The 22081-nt window shown below is 61.3% G+C and overlaps 1 protein-coding gene across 1 annotated transcript; it reads right to left on the bottom strand.

The window, feature by feature from the left end:
* Positions 1-7226: 7226 nt before the first annotated feature.
* On the bottom strand, positions 7227-15911 carry KLHL30 (kelch like family member 30). The gene is made up of 7 exons (XM_024752786.1): positions 15138-15911; positions 13709-13844; positions 11545-11631; positions 10854-11009; positions 9527-9715; positions 8850-8995; positions 7227-7478 (listed from the first exon to the last, which is right to left on the bottom strand). The coding sequence occupies exons 1-7, from the start codon at positions 15909-15911 to the stop codon at positions 7227-7229; spliced, it is 1740 nt and encodes a 579-aa protein (XP_024608554.1).
* Between the last annotated feature and the right edge of the window lie 6170 nt (positions 15912-22081).

The following is a 22081-nucleotide window of genomic DNA, read 5'->3' as shown; positions in this document are numbered from 1 at the left end:
AGGGGGAGCTGCGGGGCGGGGCACGCGTTAGGAAAGGGGGCGCGGGGTCGAGGGAGGCAGTACAGGGGAGGCAGGGGGCTCGGAGAGCGCTGGCTGGCGGTGGCCTGAGCGCCCCCTGCTGTCGAGCGCGCTTCCGCCCCAGCTGGGGGCCCCCGGTCCCTCCTGCGCTCTGTCCCGCGCTTCTGCTTGGCGGGGAGCCCGGACGCCCCTTCTCCCGACCCGGGGCATCCCTCTCCCCTCCCTATCCCGCGCGTCTTCTGCGGGGACCTCGAGACGCCTCCTCCCCATTCTCCCGGCCGCGCCCTGCGTGTTGGATTGAGCACATCGGAGCGCGAAGACCGTCAGGGTCCCTCCTTGGAGTCCTTTTACCAGGCGGCGGCCCCTCCCTTCAGAGGCAGCCTTCTCCCCAGGGCTGGGGCGCCCTGAGGTCAGGGATGGGCTCTTCCTCCCCAGCAGGGCGCACCTGCAGGGGCCTCCGGGGGCGGGGGTGGGGCACGGAGCAAATCTACAGCCGGGGACAGGCGCCCTGCACTGAAGCGGGCGCCCTGAGGCCTGGACTGGGAGGATTGAGCCCAATCTCGACCTGGGGGCCGGGGGTGGGGTGGGGCGGGGCGGTGGGCCGATCCGACCCGGGACCACATTACCCGCAGCCCACCAGGATCAGCGCAGGGCACGCCGCGGGCACAGGTGGACCAGGCCCTGCAGGCCTGGGGTCCAGGCTTCTCCCGGAAAAGAGCAGCCCCTTGACTCTTCCCTGGGCTGTTTGTTCTATCACCTGCGCGTCGCCTCTCCACCCCTACCGTCCACTCCGCCCACACCCCGCCCCGACTGCCTGCCGAGGCTGGCGCTCCAGGCTCTCCTGTGTCCCTTCCCGAGGGGCCTGAACCTGGTGGGTAAACAATGCATTTTATTCAGGGGGTTCAAGGGAAGGGCACAGCTGAGGATTGCACCTTACAAGGGCCTGCCACCCTCACAAGGGATGATTTCCACCTCTTCTGAGAAGAGGGGGGACCTCCCCCTGTCCTGTTTAAGAGGGTGGGTCCACCAATTTCAGCAAGTGCGGCCAGGGCCTGGGGGAGGGGCTGGGGGTCATCCTCAGTCAGGGCCTCACCGCATCGCCTGCGGTCTTCCCCACCCCTGCACTGTTTCCAGGGGACAGGAAACACTTAATACTTTCGAAAAAGCCTGGTATTAGATGTTAATTTTTCCCTGTGATTCTGCCTCTTTTCCTGTAGGATGGGGGGATGGTGGTAGTTTTGGGGGGGTTTAAAGAGAAAAACACCCTTCCCACCCTGAGAATATGTCCCCGCCAGGGTGTGTCCTACAGACTTACTCTATGAGACTTACTGAAAGGCAAATTAGAACTGCAGAGGAGTTCTGTCTTTATCTTTATACAATTTGGGGGGGAAATTATCAGTGGAATGAAAAAACTGAAATTCCTCTAGAAATTGCAGCTCTCCAAGGAGATATTTGAGAAATACTGGCTTTTATAATACATACTCAATAAACTATATGAACTTATTCCATCGGCAACCATTTGCTACAAATAAGGCCATTTGCTCCAAAATTTGTAGATGGTGTTGCCAGAAGGTTCTCAAAGAATTCAGGACTTCTTGGGTGGCTTCTCATTTCTGGTCCCACAAGGAACATCTGTTAGGAAGCCGGGCATTGGAACTTTGTAATGACATGTGTGTGTGTGTGTGCTGGGCGTGTGCTTCAGCGTTAGGTATTAAAATTTTGTTCACTTTCATTTTGTGGGGGAGACTTCATCTGGGACCATGGGATGCCAAGTGTGGGGTGTTTTCATCGTTGAAACCCACAGTCCGCTGGCAGAGAGGGGCTTCTGTCCTCAGGAGATGCAGCTCTGTGAACAGTACCTTCATGTTTCTGAAAAAGCTTGTCCACATCCAGCACCTCATTCACTTCTCACTGGTCAGCCCAGCGAGATGAGGGTTCGCTAGGGACTCACAGCCTGGGCTCGGGCTGGGGCCGGGCTGGGCCCTCAGGCCCCCTGGGCATGGTCACATCTTCACAGCCACATGTTTTGCCCATCAGGGTCCTGCCTATTCTTGCTGATGAACTTGAAGGTTATTGAAAATACAGCTCTGTCTTTTCCCTGAGACGGGAACCCCTTAGGTGTGGGGTTTCCTATGGGGGTCTGGCTGTGAGCGAGGCCCAGGGAAAAGTGTATGGCTGCCACTCTTGAACCACGGGGCTCATCACGAGCTTTCCCTTCCTGGGGGGATGGAAGTCCAAGGGGGCAGCCCGATGTGGTGGGAAAGGGGCTCCACCTGGGCTCTGCCCCTCACCTGAGGGTGGCCGGCCTGTCCTTGAGCTCCTTGGAGTCTCAGCTTCCTTGGCTGAGAGCTGGGATTAATGCACGTGTCCTCAGGGCCTGCTCTGGGAGGAGCTGAGTCCATGGCAGGTCCCGTGTGGAGCCACGAGCGAGGCCTGCTTGCCTTCCAGGCTGCCTGAGCAGTGAGGGTCATCACATCACATCATGGGGGCGCGGAGGGTAGGTGCCCTCAGACCTACCTGAAGACAGAGGCCTTGGGCCGTGGAGGCCATGGCAGAGCATGGTCAGAGCCCAGGTCACACCCAGCCGCGGGTCTGCTCAGCAAACCTGGTCCTCGCACGGCCCTCTGAGGCTTTGGAGGAGGTACACCTCAGGGCCTTTAGGCACTCATCCCCCGAAGCCTCAGTTTGCTGCTCTGTACAATGGGCGCAATAACAGGGGACGTGCGGGGAGGGAGGGACCAGATTTGGGTCACGTGATCCTTAAGATAGTCTTGTGACACCATTTCCAAAGCACAGTCGGGAGCCCCAGTCCTCACAAGGCCAGCATCGAGGACAGGAGCTGTTGCTATGTGAAAAACAGTTATTTTCCCAAACAGTGAACAGTCCTCATGATGTCATAGGCCTGCCAGAGGCCCCAAATCAGATCCGTTCTGGTGCTGTGCAGCCTCCAGTAACCCTCTCCGGAGGTGATGACACAGCCTGGCCGTGGGGCAGGAGAGCACAGAGGGCTGGGGCCTTCAGGTGGGGCTCCCTGCAGGTTTCTGGGGTCGCATTCCAAAAACGGCCTCTACTCAGAGGAGGGGGGAGCTTAGCAAAGCAGCATGCAGCTCAAGGACCACCACAAACAAGGTTCCGATGGCCCTGGGGGACCCTTCCACTGCAGCTGCATCCTGTGGGCTCAGAAGTGAGGGTGGCATCTGAGGGTGAGTTAACGGATCCCAGGGAGGGGCAACTGGATGGAGTGGCCGCAGGAGGGAGCGGGCGGGGCTCGAGGCGGCCTCCCCCACGCGCCTTCACGCCTGGCTGAAATCTAATCCTCATTCTTGGGCCCTCATGTCACGGCCTCAGCCCTGGCTTCCCAGCGGCCTGCTGCAGTCAAGCTGTTCCCACTCTTCTCTCTTCCTCCAAAGGAAGGACCTTTGCAGATGAAGTCATGGGAATCAAAGCTCCCTCTGCCCCCCAAAACGATGGGAACCTTGTTGTGTGGCCTCCCGGTATACAGGCGGGCAACCTTTGCTGTCCATCGGAGCTTTCCCAGCATGACATCATCTAATTCTCAAGTCACGTGATTGTCCCCATTGCACAGACAAGGAAACTGAGGCTAGGTCTTGGGATTGGCCTGAGGTCACGGAGCCACCAAATGAAAACTCGTCCAGATCCGGCCCCCGCAACTTGAGGTCAGTAGCTCTGAAGCCCACAGATTCAGTTCAATTCAATGAATGTTGACTCAGTTCCTGCTGCGTGCTGAGCACAGGGACAAGTGCTGGGAACCTGCATGTACTTCCTGGATGGGACCGTGGGCAACCTCAGGTCTAACGCTCAGGGGAAGCATTCCTTCTCACCTCTCACCAAGAGGGTCTTGGGTTATTTTCTGCTAATTGTTTCCATGTTTTCAAGAGATTCATTTTAAAATTAGGCCTTAGCCCGCCTCTCAGCTTAACGCGAGATGGTAGGCTCTCGATGGCTCCGTTTGCCATTGTGGGAAGAAGCACATTCTAAAATGTGATTGCGACCAAGGTAATTCCTAGGACAGTCTATTAGCTTTGAGGACATCACGTTGCCTCCTAGGGTGTTCATGCCAAACAGGCAATTACTTTCTCCGTGAAGAGTCTCATCACAGTCTACTCCATTCTTCAATTAATCCGCTTCATGCCCGGCTGCTCTGCTATGTACCTAGTCCTGCACACATAGCAACGGCAGGTACGTTTCAGCCTGAGTGTCCAGCGCTGTGCTAGGCTCTGGGAACCAAAGACGAATGACACAGCCCTGGAGGAGTGGACATCCTTACGCTGTATGTGGCTGAAACCACCCCGTTCTTCAGTCACTACCAAAATCCAAGGTCGGCACGCATACTTTCCACTGGGCCAACTGGTCAACCAGCCAACTGATGCAGTGGTCTAAATGGACCACAGTGAACCGTCATTTGACCAGTCCGTTTAATTACAAATGTCAGCTGGCTGATTCCAGCAATCCCTGTCCCTGCCTGGCACAGGGAAGATGCTCAGTAATGAAGTGGTCTTGTCTAGGAGGTCCTGGAAAATCCAAGTCCAGTGCAAATGTCTAGAAGCATCCCCAGACCCTGGCTTGTCTGGGGACCAAAGGGAGCTTCACCCGGCTCAGCTGTGCTGGGCCCGGCTGCTGAGAGCACTGTGGTCACTGCAGGCAGGGTCTGCTGGAGGTGTCTCAGTCTACCCAACATGGTCTGAGGGAAAGACAGCATGCACCCACCCGGCACACACGAGTATTCTGGAGCGGGGCAGGTGGTCACCTGCCGTGGTCTGAGAGTGGTGGGCATCTGCACGTGTTCCAAAGTTACCTGTTCCCTTTTCTAGATTCCGCACTAGCCCCAAGCCCTCTGATGAGCCTTGATTTCTGGGGGCTTTGGAAAGGGGTGTGGAGGCCTGGATTCTCCATGACCATCCTTGCTTGAATGAGTACATGAGTGTCCATCTTACATGAGAATCTCTTGTGTTTGCTTTGTGTGCTGGAGATCTTGTTTGCCCATCCTTGTGCCCTGTCCACCCCTGTCCACCTGCTCTCTGCCCCTGCAGGCTGGCCACTACAGACTGTGGCAGTGGCCTGTCTTTCCTCTGATTCTGGTTGGGTTTGGCCAGTGGGAGGCACTGGGGGAGTGGCAGTGGCAGTGGCAGTGGCTGCGTTCCTCTAGCAAAGGCCCCAGCTCCTCGGCAGCCCTTTCCCTCTAGCTCCCTTTCTGGGGTCTGCATCTCCTCTGCTCGGCCCTGGAGGCCGAGGGGTGGTGGCAGCTACCCACCGTCGGTAGCCCTGGGAGCTCCTCGAGCCCTTGCTGGGTCCCCCTCAGCCTGCCCACACCTCGGAAATAGCTCATTAAACTATTCTCCATCACTCAACTGGAGGGGCCCGATTCCAGCTCTGCTGATCAGATAGATGAAGGGCGGTTTGGCGCCCCAAAGTTGAGGACAAGGCCCTGGAGTGGGCTATGCTCCCCCACCCCAAGTACTGCCCCCCAGTGCCGTGGGGGCAAGTGGGGCAGAAAGCAGGCCTTCTCCTAGAACACCACCTTTTCAACTACCCATTTGTCATCAAAATAAGTCCACTTCGACACGTTCAGTCTTTGTTTTGAAACAGCACTTTCAATCACTGTCTGGATTGAAAATTCAGAAGATTTTCTTAAGGAAAGATTCAAGGATCCCAGAAACCTTCATCCTCATTTTCACCCAGGCCACCAGCCCACCACGTGTCCTCAGGTGCAGAGAGCAGACACTCAGCAGGCCCCGCTCTGTCTGGGCCCTGGGCCCAACTCAATTCTCCCGTAAGACATGGCTGTGAGGGCTCAGGTCTGGGAGCAAAGTGGATCTGGATCCATAGAAGCTGGAGGGACCAGGGGTTCCTTCCTCAGGACCAGGGATGTCAAAGCTCCCTTGGGTCCCTGATGCCTTCACAGAGGAGCCTGTGGGCTGGTCCTGGAGAGGAAACCTGGGTCCTGAGGGGGTGGGAGGTACCCGAGGCCTCAGCTGCTCGGTGCCAGGCTGGACCCAGAGCTCCCCATCTGGAGCCCTGTGTCCCCTGACGGAGCCTGTGTCAAAGGGGCTGGCCCACGGAGCACCCAGTGGGAGTCCTTCATCATCCCCTTGGCTACAAACTTGGCCTTGTTCAGGATGAGGTGGAAGGAGCAGGGCGGCCGAGCCAGCCCCACGAGGGGACCCAGTCCAAGTCAGGGGGCTCTGGGCAGGCGCGAGCCACCCGAGTCACCCCAAGTGCTGGTCTTCCTGGCTCAGGAGGCCGCCTGGGCGCAAGCCACCAAGGCGCCCAAGGGCCATCCCGCGAAGTCCCTGCAGGACCCCCGCCCCTGTGGGCCCCCGTCTGGGGACCTTCATTTTGATGAAGAGCCTTTGTTTAGAAGCAAATCTCCCCAAGAAACTGGGGGGGTCCTGGCTCTCGCTGCTCGCCTCCCTGGGAAGCCCTACTGCCCCCTCTGCCCCCAGCGCCCAAGCGGGTGGGAGGACCCTCTCTCCTCCCGCCACGCCCCGCCCCCTTCCCTCAGAGCCTCTGAGTGCTGCCCTCCTGGGGCTGACACAGAAAAAGCTGGGTCTCCTTTGTCCCCAGAAACAGTCTTTGGAAACAAGGTGCCAACGTAAGGCTGGGGGCAGGGAGAGCAGACAGCCCACCCAAGGCAGCCCCATGTGCCCGAGGCCCAGAGAGGGTCGGCTGCCGGCTGTGGTCACACAGCTGTGGGACAGGCAGAAGCAGGCCCCCCAGGGCTGGGCGCTGACCCCACCTCAGGCCCTTTGCTCTGTGCTGCCCACCCTCTGCAACAGCCTCAGCTTCCGGGGCCTCCGTGTCACCCTCACCTGTGCAGGTCCTCCAAAAGCCACCAGTGGGACACACAGCCAGGGGCGGCCAGTATTCAGAGAGCACGGGAGTTCTCTCAAGGCTCCCCCGGCCCTGGGCTCCTTCCTCTGAGGTCTCAGACACCCGACAGGCAGTAGAGCTGCTTCTCCCATCCATACAGGCTTCCAGAGGCCCAGCCCTTCCCGCGGGTCAGCTCAGAGTTTGGCGTGGTGGCTGCGGAGACCAAGGCTGTGTCCTCTGACGTCCCCTGGTGGCCCGAACCCAGCCCAAGCCCTGGAGGGGACGGCGACACTTTGGTTCACAAACCACAGGGAAAGGGGGCCGTCCCCCGGGGCGGGAGCTCAGCCGGGCCTGCTCCAGGTGCGCCGAGGGGCGGCTTAGGGCTCCTGGGTGGGCCCGAAGGGCTGGGTCCACTTGGAGACATCCAGGAAGACGGCGGAGGCCCCATGGTAGAGCCAGAGGCGGGGCAGGGCGCCGTGGCGGGTCCAGGCGTCGCGCCGGGGGTCGTAGGCCTCCATCTCCACGCGGTAGTCGCCGTCCATGCCCTGCCAGCGGCCGCCCGTCACGTACAGCTCATCCCCCAGCGACACCAGCGCCCCGTTCTCATGCAGGCTGTGCAGGGACTGCACCTGTGGACAGTCCTCGGTCAGCGTCCAGTGGGCGACTGGAGGGTGGTGGTGACGGTGCCCTCGGGGTGGGACGGGGGGACATGCAGAGAGGACGGCCCGCACCCCATCCAGGGCACCAGCACACCTGCTGCCTGGGACCTCACCCCGGCTGCCCCGCCAGGGCCCCTCAGACTCTCCCTTCAGTGGAGAGACCCCACTGCTCCCCTCTCCACCCTACGTCTCCCAGGACGATGTTTCCGGCCCCCTCTTTCTCTCTTAGGCCAGAATTTGCTCACATCTGAAGCTGGGGAGTCAGAGGGGGTGGGAGCTGTGGAGGCCTGACCCCAGGGCTCCCTCCCAGGGTGAGGGCTGGGCTGCGCTTCTGATTCCCGGCGGTTCTCTCTCGGAGGGAACAGATGTGGCCTCAGCCCTGACTGGTGCCCCATGGGACCCATTGCTCTGCCCCTGCACCCCTTGCCTCGGCCCGTAGCCTAGGGATGCCCTGGATGGGGGCTGTGGGGTGAGGGCTAAAGATGTGGGCCCTTCTGGAAGAGCCTGGGAGGGCAGGAAGAGAGAGGTCTTGGGCGGCAACACCCCAGGCCTGGGAAGGACCAAGTGGAGCCCCGTACAGCTGGGACCCAACCCAGAACCACGCTGTGGGCCGGGACGGGCCCGGCCAACGGGACCCAGGGAGAGAGTGTCAGCCTGGAAGGTCCTCCCTGCACCTGTTCTGCCACTGTAATGGGGGCCTCCGGTCAGCTGAGCGCTGACGCCAGGGGCCAGCTGCGGTCAGCAGGATCACAGAGGCCTTGCTGCTGCCCTGCTGGCCCAGCTAGTGCCGAGGCCACCACGGGCTCCGGGCACTGTCCCTCCTCCTTCTCGGGAAGAAACAGGGGGAAAGGCCCGGGCTCCGTTGCCCCCAGGGCTCCACCCACCGCGCCCTCCCCTGGGCCTGATGGAGGAGGGAGGGAGTAGCGGCAATGGGGGTGGGGGGAACGGGGTGCCTAGGAATGGCTGCTCCCCGCCCCCACAGCTCAGGAATCCCCTCCCTGGCTTGGCCACCCCCAGGGCCGGGAGACTCACTCCCCCTCGGGCCCGGCCGACACCAAGAAGGAAGTGCTGTCTCTGAGTCCACAGGTCCCTGAGTACTGAGCCCGGTTTTGCCCCCGAGGAGGACAGGCGCTGTGCGCTGGGGACAGAGCATCCTCCGTGACCAGCAGCTCGAGGTTCTCAGCGCGCTCTTCCTCAGGGGGGCTCTGGGCTCTTGTGTCTCCATTCACTGTCCCCACCTCCCTCGGTGGCGACACCCCCAGACCCCACCGTCCCCGGGCCTGCTCTCTGCAGGGTCGGGGGTCCAGGTGGGGGTTGCCCTGGGAGGTGAGGCTGGCTCACCTTCTGCCACAGGTTGGCCCCGGGGTCGTACACGTAGACCTTCTTGGTATTGTCCCCCACCAGGTAGAGCGCCCCGTGCAGCGCCGTGCAGCGTGGCGAGGACAAGTACTTGGGGAGGAAGGGCGAGGCAACCACGCTCCACGTGTCTGCGGGGACACGCCCCAGCCCGTGTCACCAGGCAGCTGTGCGGCCAGGGCTCCCGAGGGGGCCCAAAGCCTGGCACAGAGTCTAGAGCCCACGCTGGCGCCCACTGTGCCTTGGGGGTCCGGGCCACTGCTCGTCCCCAGGAGGCCAGTTCCAGGCAGATGCAGCACCCAGACAGCTTTCAGTCCCAGGGCTGGGCTTCCCTGTCCCCCGCCCTGGGCACTCTGCCCCCAGCCCCCTATACCTCTAGGCTGGGATGGAGCTGTGGCTCTGAGCTGGTGACCCCCTTTGTCCCCTGCCCCCTTGGTCCCCTGCCTTCCGTGACTGTCCCATCCGCCGCTGATGGGGCTGTGGCCGCCCGCGCCCTGACCCTCTCGGCCTCACCTACCCCTGGGGCCTCCACCCTCCCACTCACTGAGGTGGGATCCCACTTGTGCCCTGCCCCCGGGTCCCACCTACCCCTCGGCCACACTGGGAGGGACTGGTGGCCCGGCCCCGGCCCCTCCCTGTGCCCCATGCCCCCTCTCCCCGACCTGTGACGGGATTGTAGCACTGCAGAGCCAGGGCGTTGTACTTGCAGGCGCTGGAGCCCACCAGGTAGAGCCTGCCCTGGCAGCCGGCCGCCGAGAAGTTGCTGACGTACTTGAGGGCTGGGCTGATGGCCGTCCAGGTGTCCGTGTAGGGGTCGTAGCTCTCCACCTCTACAGCATCCAGAGTGGTGCCTGCAGGGGAAAGGGGTGGAGGTGTCAGGGCTGCAGGGGCTAGGATGAGGGAAGGCTCCTGGAAACGTAGGGTCTGGGGCCCTGTAGAGGCCGCAGGGACCACTCCGGGCGCCCCAGGAGGGGAAGGGCACGGCCTTAAGAGGCAGGGGACTTATCCTCATTTTACAGAGAGCGAAGCTGGGGCTCGGAGAGGTGAGGGTGTCTGCCCAAGGCCTCACCTCCAAGAAGTGGCATGAGGGTGGGCACCTGGACCCAGGACCGCCCGATTCCAGAGTGGGCAATGGGCCCTCACCGTGAAGCCCAGCCTCTCTGAACCTTTTAGAGCCCAGGGCCCTTGGAGAGGTGCCCACGGGGCCCGCAGGAGGCCACCACCCCCTGACCCCTCACATGGTGGGGTCCTTCCGTGGGAGAGAGGAGGTCAGTGTGGATGGAGCTATAGGCAGCACCTCCGCTCTGGATGTGACAATGACATAGACCAGCCGTGGGTGGGAGGGCTTCCTGCTCTCCCTGGAGCCCACCTTGGGCTCTGAGAGCCTGGGGACCCTGAGCTGCCCTGGGCCCTACGCATGCCCTCTACACTTGGGTCAGGGATACGGCAGCCACTGAGGGCAAGGGGGCCGGCCAGGACAGGTGGGGCACCTAGGACGGCCTCAGGGCCAGCTTGTCACCTCCAGAGGCCTCGGGAAACTCCCACACGCATCTCATGTCTCAATACTCATCTAACTGTTAGCGTCTCCTTGCAGCAGCTCTGGGCTGTAAGCGGGATAAGGTGGGCCCTGGGCTCAGGCCGAGGGCATGGTGTGGGCAAAGGCAACAGCAAAAGGAGGCACGGTGGGTCCCCTCACCCCAGGGACGTCACCGAGGAGGTGACCCCAAGCTGAGGGCTGAGCCCAAGTTTCTGGGATGGGAGTGGTCGTCCCTGCTGGCAGCTCGAGGCCCCAGCTCCTCATGGGTCCCTTTCGGGGACTGACTCGTTGTCCTGTTCTTGCGTCCCTGGAGAGCATTGAGTCACCCTGGAGCCAGATACCAAGGCTCCCGTCTGAGCCTCACCCCGGATGCCCAGGGAGCAGGTGGCCCAGGTGTGGGGGCGAGAGGGAGGGGCCGGAAGGAGGCAGGAGGCGAGGGAAGGGAGCCTCACCGCCAATGACGTAGATCTCCCCGTTGAGCGCCGCGCTGGCGTGGTTCGTGCGGGCCTTCAGCATGGGCGCCACAGGCCTCCAGGCTGCCTCCCTCAGCGGGAAGCACCAGGCCTGCGTCGTGGACCAGGTGTCCGTCTTGGTGCCCCGAGAGCCCCCTGCCGGGAGAGGCTCTGTCCACTCGGGCGCCCGCCAGCCTGGACTCTCCAGGACCCCGCCCCCTTCCCCCCACGCCAGGCCTCCGTCCTGCTGGACACTGGGCTGGGGGTGGCCGTGGTGGCGCAGTCTCGCCGTGCGATTTGGACACCCCAGAAACAAGCGGAACATGATCAGTGGTTTCAGGCCTCCACCAGTGGAAGCTTTCTTCTCAATCAGACCTTACAAGGACCCTCAACTTCTAAGACATAAAACAGAAGGCTGACCCCGGCACCCTCCATCACACAGCTCCTTCTAGGGAGGCCCCGGCTGTAGGACAGAACCCAGAACGGTTCCCTGCACCCTCGTGTGGATTGTAAATGTCCTTGCTTTCACAAGATGGAAAGGTCTGGAAGAGCCTTGACTAAACGGGCAGGGATCCCACTGAGTGCAGGGCGAGGGTTGGTTCTCACGGCCGTTACGTTCAGGGGTCAGATCTGCTCTGTGGATTAAGCTGCTGGGAGCCTGGCTCAAGGCGGGGAGCGCCCGCCTGCCCACCTGTCACGTAGACATCGTTGTTCAGTGCCGCCAGAGAGAAGCCCCACTTGTGGTAGTCAGGGAAGTCTGGGAGCGCCATCCACCTCTCTGGCAAGAAAAGAGAGGGGTCAGGGTGGCTGGGCTCACTACGGGGGCCTCTCCTCCCCGCTCTAGGGGTGCAGAAATGTCCCCTCACCGGTGGGGAGGGCCGAGGGGCGGGACTCAGCTGGGGGCAGAGGTGGGGGAGGACACCTGGTGGGGTGAGGCTCGAGGTGGCCCCGGGTGCTGCGTGCGCATCAGCCTTGGCTCCTGGAGACCCCTGGTGCCCTGCGCCGCCCTCAGAGCCCGGCACCCAGACTGGACGCCTGACTGCACCCAGGGTGTGCCGAGAAGTGGTCCAGGCTCCAGAGGCCAGGTCTCACCCCGGCCCTGCAGCAGATCCCACTGAGCCCCGAGGGCCCTCTTGGGCCTGAGTCAGGTCCCACCTTGGTCAGATGGGGGAGTGGGTTAAGGGGCCTGATCACTAGCCACAGGTGGGTTATGACACCAGCCTCATTCATTCACTCGTTTCTCATCCGTTCATTCATCCTGAGCACCGTCCGTGCCCACGGGCAGTGTGGAGGGGATCAGACTCGGCCATGTAGCGGGCAGAGCGGGTCCAAGCCCCAGCTCTTCTGCACCGGCGGTGTGGCCTTGGGTAAACCGCAGCCTCGGTTTCCTCGTCTGTAGAATGGGGCTAATTCCCGTCTCTCGGGAGTGTGGGGACTACAGGAGACTCGTCTGTCAGACGGCAGCTGCTGTTAAAAGTGCAGTGTCCCTAATGTGAGGGATGGGGTAACGCGCCCGCGCTGGCCTGCCTTCACAAAGCTACCTGAGGTCAACTGAAGCGAGAGATGAGAAAGTGCTTTGAAAAAACCAAAATGAGGCAATAAGTGTGGGAATGGTTAAGTCCTATAACGGACACATTTTGGGTGCTTGTGGGAGGCTGTGGGAGAGACCTGGGCCTCGGGGGTGTTCCTGGGAGGACTTTGTTTACTGTTTACGACAGTTTTCAGGACATGTGAAACCCCAGGCTTCGCCGGGTGCCTGCCCACTGGGCAGGGACTGCGTGTCCCCCTGACTCATGTCTGTGTCACCCCAGGGTGGGGACTGCCCAGCGGTCACCAGACCTTTGCCTGCCAGTGCCCCCCTGCCCCCTCCCCTCGTGGTCTGAGGGACAGCTGTTCCTGGGCTCAGCTCCTGACGTCAGCCCCCAAATCCCTTCTCGTCTGGCCCTGACTTGGGACAGCCGGCCTCGGACTTCCTGGAGCCCGCCAGCCGCTGACGCCATGGGGGTGGTGGCCACCGGCCGAGCGGCCCCAGGACAGCGGCCAGCTCCTGAGTGCTTTCCAAAGAGCTTCCTGGGGCCAGTGTGGCCCCCCCCACCGTCCTGCTGCCCTCTCAACCCTGCCTTCTTGTGGTCAGGAGAGGCCCCATCCAGATGGCAGGCCTGGCCCCTCTTCCCATTGGCTCCTTGTTACAAAGGCCATCTCACAGATGAGGAAACCGAGGCTCAAGGAGATGGAGAGACCCGCTCAAAGGCCGGAATCAGAGCCCCACTGGGCCGACCCAGAGCCTGAGCTCTCACTCCCCAGGTTGTCTGCACCCCCGGCCCTCTGTCCTACCCCTGGGACCTGGTTCCACTGGGCACACAGGGCAGGGGTGCCAAGAGGAAGCAGCGGTCAGGCCGCCCTCCCACTCTGGCCAGCGGCCACCTTCCCACGCTGTTCCGTCTGGGAGGTAGGACCCTTCACCCAGGGCCCCAGGGCCCAAAGTTAGGGCTGTGGCTGGAGGGAGAGGGAGCCGCAGCGCCCCACACAGTCAGCCCCCCTCCCCTGCGGGGACCCCGGTGTCCTCTGCAGTCCCCCATCCTGCCCCCGCACAGCCGGTGGGTGCCCCGCTCTCTGTGCAGCCCATGTCGCGGTGCGGGGACAGCAGGGCCCGTGCCCTGGGCTCCGGACGGTCATGGGAGAGGGAGCCGCAGCGCCCCACACAGTCAGCCCCCCTCCCCTGCGGGGGCCCCGGTGTCCTCTGCAGTCCCCCATCCTGCCCCCGCACAGCCGGTGGGTGCCCCGCTCTCTGTGCAGCCCGTGTCGCGGTGCGGGGACAGCAGGGCCCGTGCCCTGGGCGCCGGACGGTCACTCACTGGCCTTGGGGTCGTAGAAGGCGAAGTTCCCGGGGCGGGGAGCCAGCTGCTCGGCGTCCTCCTCCTCTTCCTCCAGCGCCCGCCCGCCAACCACCACCAGAACCTCCTCCAGCTCCCGCGGGAGGCCCAGCAGCGCCTGTGGGGGCGGGAGGGCTGGGGTCAGAGGCGCCCGGCGCCAGCAGGCCGCTAAGGTGGCTTCTGCGGCGGGGGGTGGCCGGGATGTTTGGGGGCAGCCGTGGGCCCTCCGCATGGCCCTGTGACAGGGCGGGGCGAGCTGCAGTGCGTGCGTGCCCGGGTGTGCTTGTGCGTGGGTGTGCACTCACACACACATGTCCACATGCCGTGCCCGTGCCGGCGACGGTAACAAGAGCTCAGGGCCGGGAGAGGCGGGGGCAGCAGGTCCTGGTGTGCCTGTGCGTGAGACCTGCTCGCTTCGAGCGGCCAAGGCCCGTACGTTTCCCCAGCTCCCCACCTAAGCTCCCCGCCCCACCAGGAGCCCAGCTCCCCGAGCCAGCCTGTGGCAGGTCGCGCTGGGATGGCCCAGCAGGAAATGCTGGGATGCTCCTACCTGGGTGGGTAAGGAGCCACCGCCCAGAGCTCCCAGGATCCCGGGGTCCCACTGCCTCTCAGACCTGCCCTCCCACCACCCACCGTCACAGAGTGACCACCTAGTGGGCGGGGCTCCTAGCTGGCTCCAGCGCGAGGCCGCCCTCGGGGCCTGGCGGGGCTGCGGTTAGTATTTGCCACCGCACACCCCGCCACTGGCCCGAGCCACGTCTTTGTCCCCTGACGTGGCTCCTAAGAAGCCCTTCCGAGCAAGGCTGCCTGGCAGCGGACAGACTTCGGCTCCCCTGGCCTGTCGCTTCATTAGGACCTGTCCACCCACCGGGCCCACCTCCAGCACAGATAGGAAATTGCACCCGATAAACGCTTGAGCAGCTTCCTAAGGGGCAGGTGGTGGCCGGCTGCCACGCCTGTCCGTGCTCCTTGCCTGGGCGCAAGCTGTGCCATCTTCCTGTACTGTTGTCTCCCTTGCCAAGCTCCTATCCTTCCTCTAAAGCCCAGCTCAGATGCTGCTTCCTCCGGAGAGCTCTCCGTGACTGCCTGACCCTCTGAGGATGCCCACAGCCCAGCGCTGGCCTTTCTCATGCTGCCTTAGGTGTGTTTCCAGGTTTGTCCCCACCAAGCTGTGGGCTCCTTCAAGACAGGGGTTGGGAATGACCACTTCTGGGGTCCCTCTCCCCTCACGTCCAGGGTATGGCACACACAGGGGCGCAACCTGTACTTGGGGATGAACTGCGGCCCCCTCACAGGTAACCGGCCCAAGGGAGGCAGAGTTGCAAGATTGGGGACACCCCCATCATACTGTCTGTCCCCATGCCGGTGGGGTCTCTGGAGCGCCTCTCCCCACTCCCCACCCGTCACTCACCCCCTCGTGGCCCTGGGACAGGGCCTCCCGACAGGCCTCCGACTCTCGGATCAGCGGCTCCGTGGCCAGCAACTGCTGCACGCGGGGCCGGGGCACGGCGTCCAGGTGCACCAGGCCGAGCAGCTCGGGCAGGTGGGTGGCCCGGGCCTGGGGGTCGTGGCGCACCCAGCGCAGCAGGGCCTCCAGCCGGCTCTGCTCCGGCTGCACCTGCAGCAGGTCGCCGGCCAGACAAGTGGCCAGCCGCTCGTGGGACAGCTGCAGAAACTCATCCTCCTGGGCTACGGCCTCAAAGTTCTCCCTCAGGAAGGCCCAGGCCTTGGCAGCCACGCCCAGCAACCCCTGCTGCTCCCCAAACTCACAGATGCCGAGGCAGTTGGTGGCATCCAGCTGCTGCTGCAGGTAGCGGCCGCAGACCTTCTGCACGGCGGGGAAGTGGAGGCGCGCGGCCGTGCGTGTCAGCGCCTCCACGTTGCCCTGGGTGATGGTCAGCCGGCCCGTGTACACGAAGTCCACCAGCTGTGCCACCACGGCCGGCTCCATGTCCCTCAGCTCCACGCGCGCCGAGAAGCTCTCGGCGAAGTCGCCCGCGAACATGGCGTGGAAGTAGGGGCTGCTCAGCGCCAGGAGCCCCCGGTGGCAGGGCAGCTCCCGGCCACCCACCAGCAGCGTGACGTCTGCTAGCTTGGGCTGGGAGCGCAGCCGCCGCAGGCCATCCAGCATGTCCTGGGCGTGTGAGGGCAGGTGGAAGTCCAGGTCGTCCACGTTCCGCACCATGACTGCACGGCCACCTACTCACGGCCGTCCCCACGGGCTCCTAGGGAAGGAGCCAGCACGGTCAGCCACGGGGCCGGTCTCCTCAGCCCGAGTCACCCATCCACCCGACCGTCGGTCTGAGCATCAACTATGCGTGAAGCGCTTCGCCCAGCCTCTCACCTAAGCCAGCCCCGTAGCCCTGCAAGGCAGGCAGTGTCTTTCCCAGGTTACAGTGTGGAGGCTGAGGCTCAGAGCAGGCGGGAGACCTAGTCGTGGTCAAGTGATCAGGGCAGGACAGGCCAGCAAGGGAACCAAGCCTCAGCCCCCCTCCATACCTCCTCCTGGAGCGTGGGGATCCCTGTGGACCCCCAAACCCCCAAGTGGCCTCCTCTGCTCCCAGATCCCACCTTGCTGGGGAGAGCATCAGCATTTGAATAGTTTCTGCCCCATAGGTCCTCACTGGCCATGACCTTGCTGGGTGACCTTGGGTGAGCCACGCCCCTCTCTGATCCCAGCTTCCTCATGTGCCGATTAAGAGGCTGGCGGTGAAAGGGGCCGAGGGGTCATGTCCCCACGGCAGCTTGTGCTGTCACGGTGCCCCCCACGTGGCAGGCCCATCCTGAGCTTTGCACAAATACTCATCATTCAGCCCTCGCGGCAACCCCGAGAGCTGGGTGCTGTTTGAGTCCCTTTGACAAGTGGGGAGACAGAGGCAAAAAAGGCTCAGGTTGCTTGTCCGAGACCACACAGCTCAGACACGGGGGAGCCAGGCTCGGGGGCCTGGGCCCTGAGCCCCCAGGTTACACGTCGCTGGGCGTAGGTTGGTAAAGAAAAGCAGCCAAAGGAAACTTTCTGGGGGGCGGCCGCCGTTCACATTGCCTGATTCAGCAGATCCTCTTCTGGGCTTATTTAATGATGTGCATATTTCTTTATGATCTTCGGGTATTTTTGCCCTAAGAAAACCGCCCCAGAGAAACAAAGGTTCTGCACAGGTGATCTCACCCCGAGTTACCACACAGCAAAAAAGCTGTCTGCCCACCAGGGGGCAGCTTCGGACCCATCAAAGCGAAGGCCAGTGCAGAATGCTGGGTCAACCAAGAGCCATCAAAGTGACAAAGCCCCATAAGGAGAACCGTGCACCACGGGTGCCCCGGGGTGGGGGTGCCGTTGGTGGAAGTTGAGCAGGGAAGCACCCGAGGGACCCACCTAGGGGCCCAAGGACCTGCCTGGGCTCTGCCCAGACAGGACTGGTAGGGAGCCCTGGTCCGTGTCCATCCTGCCTGACCCAGCGGTCTCTCTGGCCAGGATGAAGGTGGCCCTTCCCTCCCAGGGGAGCGCAGGAGATCAGTCAGGCGGCCGTCACCCCCAGGCCTCGCATTCCCCTCATTGCTGTGGCCCCGTTCTCTGGGCACTGCAGCCCCGGGGACCAGCGGGCCAGGGTGCCCAGCACCTTCCCATGGGGACTCAGGTTGTCTGCTGACACCTGCTGCCCCGCAGTTCCAGCAGGGGGGCGGGTGCTTCCAGAGGGTCTCAGAGCCTCCACCCAGTGCCTGCCAGGCCAGGAGAGAGGAGGGCAGAGTGGGCAGGACACCAAAGGGCCTTAACCCAGCTCTGGCCAGGGGCTGGCAGCTGTGGCCCCGGCTGCAGTCAGAGGTGTGGTCCAGCCTCCCCCGGCCCACCCTCGCCCTCTTCCCCAGCCAGGACCTGAGCCCCCACCCCACGCTGAGGGGCCTGGCCTAGCCAGCGTGCAGGGTCTCTCCAAAGCACCCAGCACTGCGATCTCCAAGCCCACTGAGCTGTCCCACTAGAACCCACCCTCCCCTCTGGTCCCAGCCCTGGTCCTCACCTTGCCTTCCCATCTGCCCCCCCAGACCCTACCTCTCAGTTGGCACCTGGACCTTGTCTCAGAACTCAGGCTGGAGAGCAGGACTGCCCAGCGGCCAAGGGGTATGGAGGGCCTGCTGGGATATGACTGGGCTGGGCTGGGCGGGGCGGCCACGTGGGGACAGAAGGGTATTTTTAGCCTCTGTCAGTGTGGGGAGGGAGGGAGGGTGGCCAGTGGGGGAAGGAGAGAGGTGACAGCTCTTCCCTGGCTGTCCTCCCTGAAAGCCCACACTGGCCTGGAGCCTCCTGTGACCCCCTGAGACAGGACAGGTGGCAGGAGGCACTGTAGGGCAGGGGGGAGTCCGGGCTTACACCCTCCCAGTGGTGTTCGGCTGACGGCACGGGGTGGGGCACGGCTCCCCCCACTTCTGTTTCTTCATCTGCAAGAGGGTCCCCCTCAGGTGAAGCCTGAGCTGGGGACTCAGGAGCCACACGGAGCCCCCAGTTCAGGGCCTGGGTGTCCTGAGCACCCAGCAGGTACCAGCTTCCCTGTGGTTATGGACAGGTGCCCACATGGCCTCTTATTCTCCGCCAAGTGGGGAGAAGTTATCATCATGAAGAAATGTGGGTTGCTCAGCAAAGACTTTCAAAACCTGGGGTCCCTGGTGGCGAGGAGTCTCGGTGGTAAAGGAGGGGACCAGAGAGGTGCCCGCCAGGCTGGTATCAGGGTCATGGGATCCCAAGGATCTGTCCCCTCGTATTGTGGCCTTGGCCTCCCTGCCCTGCTGTCTTCATTAGTCGTGAGCATCAAAGATGGCTAAGAAATGGGATCATCTACAAATACAGCAGCGGCGGCTCACAGCCTCCCCGGAGTGGGGAGTCCCTGCCGTCTGGGTCTCGGTGGGGCTCTGGAGCCACAGACCCTGACTGAGTCTGGGCTTGAGCCCAAAGAGCTGCGAGGGTGTCTCTCATGCCAGCAGTCAGAGGAAAGCATCCTGGCCCAGGACCTGCAGGTACACAGGAGAGAAGCCTGCAGCCTGGTGAGGCCAGGTGGGGCCTCTACCTGTCAGCCCCTCCTTCCTGTACCCGCGTGGGCCTTACCAATGCAACCATTTTCTAGGCGTGTTGCAACGTGGAAGAGTCAGGTAGGGCCGAGGCTGACAGGCCTCCTGACACCCACTAGGGACTGGCTAGATGCTCTTATGGTGCGGAGAGGCCCGGGGGTCCCAGGGTGACAGTCTCACTCCTGGCAAGATTTGGTAATTTCCCAAGGGTATCTGGGTGTCATGACACCTCGCGTCCGAGACAGATGGCTCTGCTTGCTGCTGGGGTGCTGGTTGTGAGCTGGGCACCACAGTCTCTGCTCTCATGACGTGAGGACCCAGTCGTTACACACATACTGAAGTGACTGCCTAGTTGATTATACGTTCACAAGATTCTTCCATACTTTGCTCACTCACAGGTTTCCTGAATCCATGATTCCCTCCCCAGCCCAGCCCAGCCCAGCCCAGTCATATCCCAGTTCAGGCCAGTCCAGTCATAGCCCAGCCCAGCCCAAGGCCCTGCCCCCTGCCCCCAGAGAGTCCCAGGACTTTCCCCGTAGCCTCGGGCATCAGCTTCATGCCCAGGGGCCTCATGGATGTCCCCACCTCTCACTGTGTCCAGGGCCATCCCGGGGAAGGCGCTGGAGGGGGAACAGAGTTATTGGTCTCGCCTCCCAGCCCCACTGTGTTTGCAGGCAGAACGCGGAGGGTTAAGGCATTCCTGGCTCAGGCTGGAGGAAATGAGGACGGGGGATTCTGATGACAGGCCACTTCACAGGCAGCCGCCTCCCCTCGTGTGCCAAGAAAGGAGGCCCTTCAGGGACCCAACGCCTCGGATGACAGGTCAGTTTGGGAAACTCGAAACCAGGGGCTCAACATATCCTCATCATCAGATTGCTACCGAGTGGTGCAGTTTTTAAAAATACGCTGCTTGTTTCTTTTTATGATGATAAAAATAACACATGTTCATTGTGGGAAATTTAGAAAACACAGAAAAGTACAAAGAAGAAAACTGGTAGAAGGAAATCCCCATGAACACACTGGTGTTAGAATGACTGCAGTGTGTGTCCTGTTTTATCACAATATTGTATCGTGAGCATTTCTGATGTGATTAGTCTTTGAAAATATGATTTTGGGGACTTCCCTGGAGGTCCAGTGGTTAAGATTTCGCCTTCCAAGGCAGGGGGTGTGGGTTCGATCCCTGGTCGGGGAGCTAAGATCCCACATGCCTCGTGGCCAAAAAAAAAAAACAAAAACAAAAACATAGAAGAGAAGCGATATTGTGACAAATTCAATAAAGACTTTAAAAAATGGTCCACATCAAAAAAAATAAAAAGAAAATACGATTTTAAATTTCATCATAAAGGGAACATATCACACTTTAAGAAGGTGGAAGTGACACCCAGTCGCTCCTATTAAGGGACATGTGAGTTGTGTGCCGTTTTGGACTATGATAACTAGTACGGTGTCGCCTCTGTGATTACTCCCCCAGAACAGATTTGGAGAGTGAGATCACCAAGGTTTACAGCTCGACGAGTGGACAAGAGGGTCGTCATCTTGGGTGACGGAGGCACTTTCTCCATCAGGAGGTAAAACTGTCCCCTACACTTGGCCCGGTGCCTTCACGCCGTGAGGTCCTGCTCAACCAGACCCGTCCACCCCCTCGGTCATACACTTTTTTCCCCCAAATAGTTACCAACATTCTCTGTACTGTTATTAATAATTCCTTCTTTCCCCCACGGATTTGCTGCAGTGCCTTTATCTCAAGGGCAAAGTTTTCTGTGTGAAATATCTCAGCTTTCTCTCTTCTGGTCTATTGATCTGAGTGACCATATTCTGGGGTCAGAACCACCTTGTCTGATGGACTGTTGCTTTATAATTATGATGTTGTCATACTTGAAATGTAAGCCCCTTCGTTACTCTTCTATTTAAAATCTTCTAGTGTGTTGTATTAGTTAGCTATTGCTGTGTAACAAATGACCCCAAAGTCTAGTGTCTTAAAACAATGAACATTTATTATCTCACGCAGTTTCATGGTTCTGGGACCACTTTAGTGGGTGGTTCTGCCTCAGGGTCTGTCCTTAGATGGCTCCAAGGGGCTGGCCGGACTGCAGTTGTCTGAAGGCTGGCCTTGGGTGGGGGCCCACACGGACCTCCCCACAGGGCTGCTCCGAACATGGCGGCCAGCTTCCCCCAGAGGTAAGACAGCAACAAAGATGGGAGTCTTTCATAACCTACTTGGAGGTGCTGTCTGTGGCTTCTGCCATATTCTGAGGTACAATGTGGGAGGGACTCCAGCAGACATGCTTCCAGGAGGTGGGCTTACTGGAGGCCTTCTTGGAGGCTGGCCTCCACAGCTGGCTTTGTTCACGGTTTGCTTCAAAAGAACTTTAGAGTCATTAAAAAAAGAGTTTGACTTTGCCTAAATCTATGCGTTGATATGTGAACAGCTTACACTATTCCCATATTTTTCCCACACAGCTTTTTCTTCATATTTGTCTTGCACATATTTATGAGCCGGGGAGAGAGATGGGGTTCCCTTTCTCCAGTATTTTCCCGACTCTTCTGGAAGCCCCTGTTTTTGCACCTTGTTTTGTGTCTGGTCACCTCACAGCCTCCGGATCCCTAGGTAGTGGCTCCGGGGTCCTCAGTGAGCTTTTGACAACTGGATGACAGGATTATAGGGACCAGACAGGCCTTACAGCGGCATGTGTGGCCTTGCCAGGGCCAGGCCTCGCCTGCGGCAGGGGACACCTGCTTCCCACAGGAGAGTTGCTAGTGGGCCAGGGGTTCCCAGGTCGCTGAGCATCAGGACCACCTGGAATCTCTTTAAAAGGAAACCAGCTTTATCAGGCCCGGCCCAGGCAAAGGGACTCAGAATCCCCGGGGCTGCTCCCGGGACACCGTGTTTTTATAAGAAGGACCCCCGGGAAGCAGAGTGTCCGCAGAAAGGCATGTGGGGAGTCCCCCGTGACTGCCAAGCAGAGAAGTCCTCTCCTCCCTTCCAGGCCTCAAGCTTGGGTCTGAGCCCCCCGCCTCAACCCCTGCCTGCCACTCACCTTGAGCCCAGGTCCTCATGGACCCCAGGATACTGTGGGCTGCTCCCAGCTGGCCTTGGTCCAGTCTCTTAGCTGGGAAAGTGAGGGCATGGAGGGACTTGCCCAAGGCCATAGTGAGTAGGCAGGGACGCCTTAAGTTGGGCGTGCTGGCCCCCCGCTCAGTGCTCTCTGGGACTGCGCTCTGTGTCTACCGCCCACCCCCCTCCGGGCCTCCTCTGAACAATAGTGTCCTGCAGGAGGCCCACAGGGAGAGAGACATCAGAAT

The sequence above is a fragment of the Neophocaena asiaeorientalis genome, unplaced genomic scaffold (assembly GCF_003031525.2).
Source record: "Neophocaena asiaeorientalis asiaeorientalis breed wild unplaced genomic scaffold, Neophocaena_asiaeorientalis_V1.1 scaffold294, whole genome shotgun sequence".
Taxonomy (NCBI): domain Eukaryota; kingdom Metazoa; phylum Chordata; class Mammalia; order Artiodactyla; family Phocoenidae; genus Neophocaena; species Neophocaena asiaeorientalis.
This window is presented reverse-complemented; position numbering and strand designations above follow the sequence as displayed.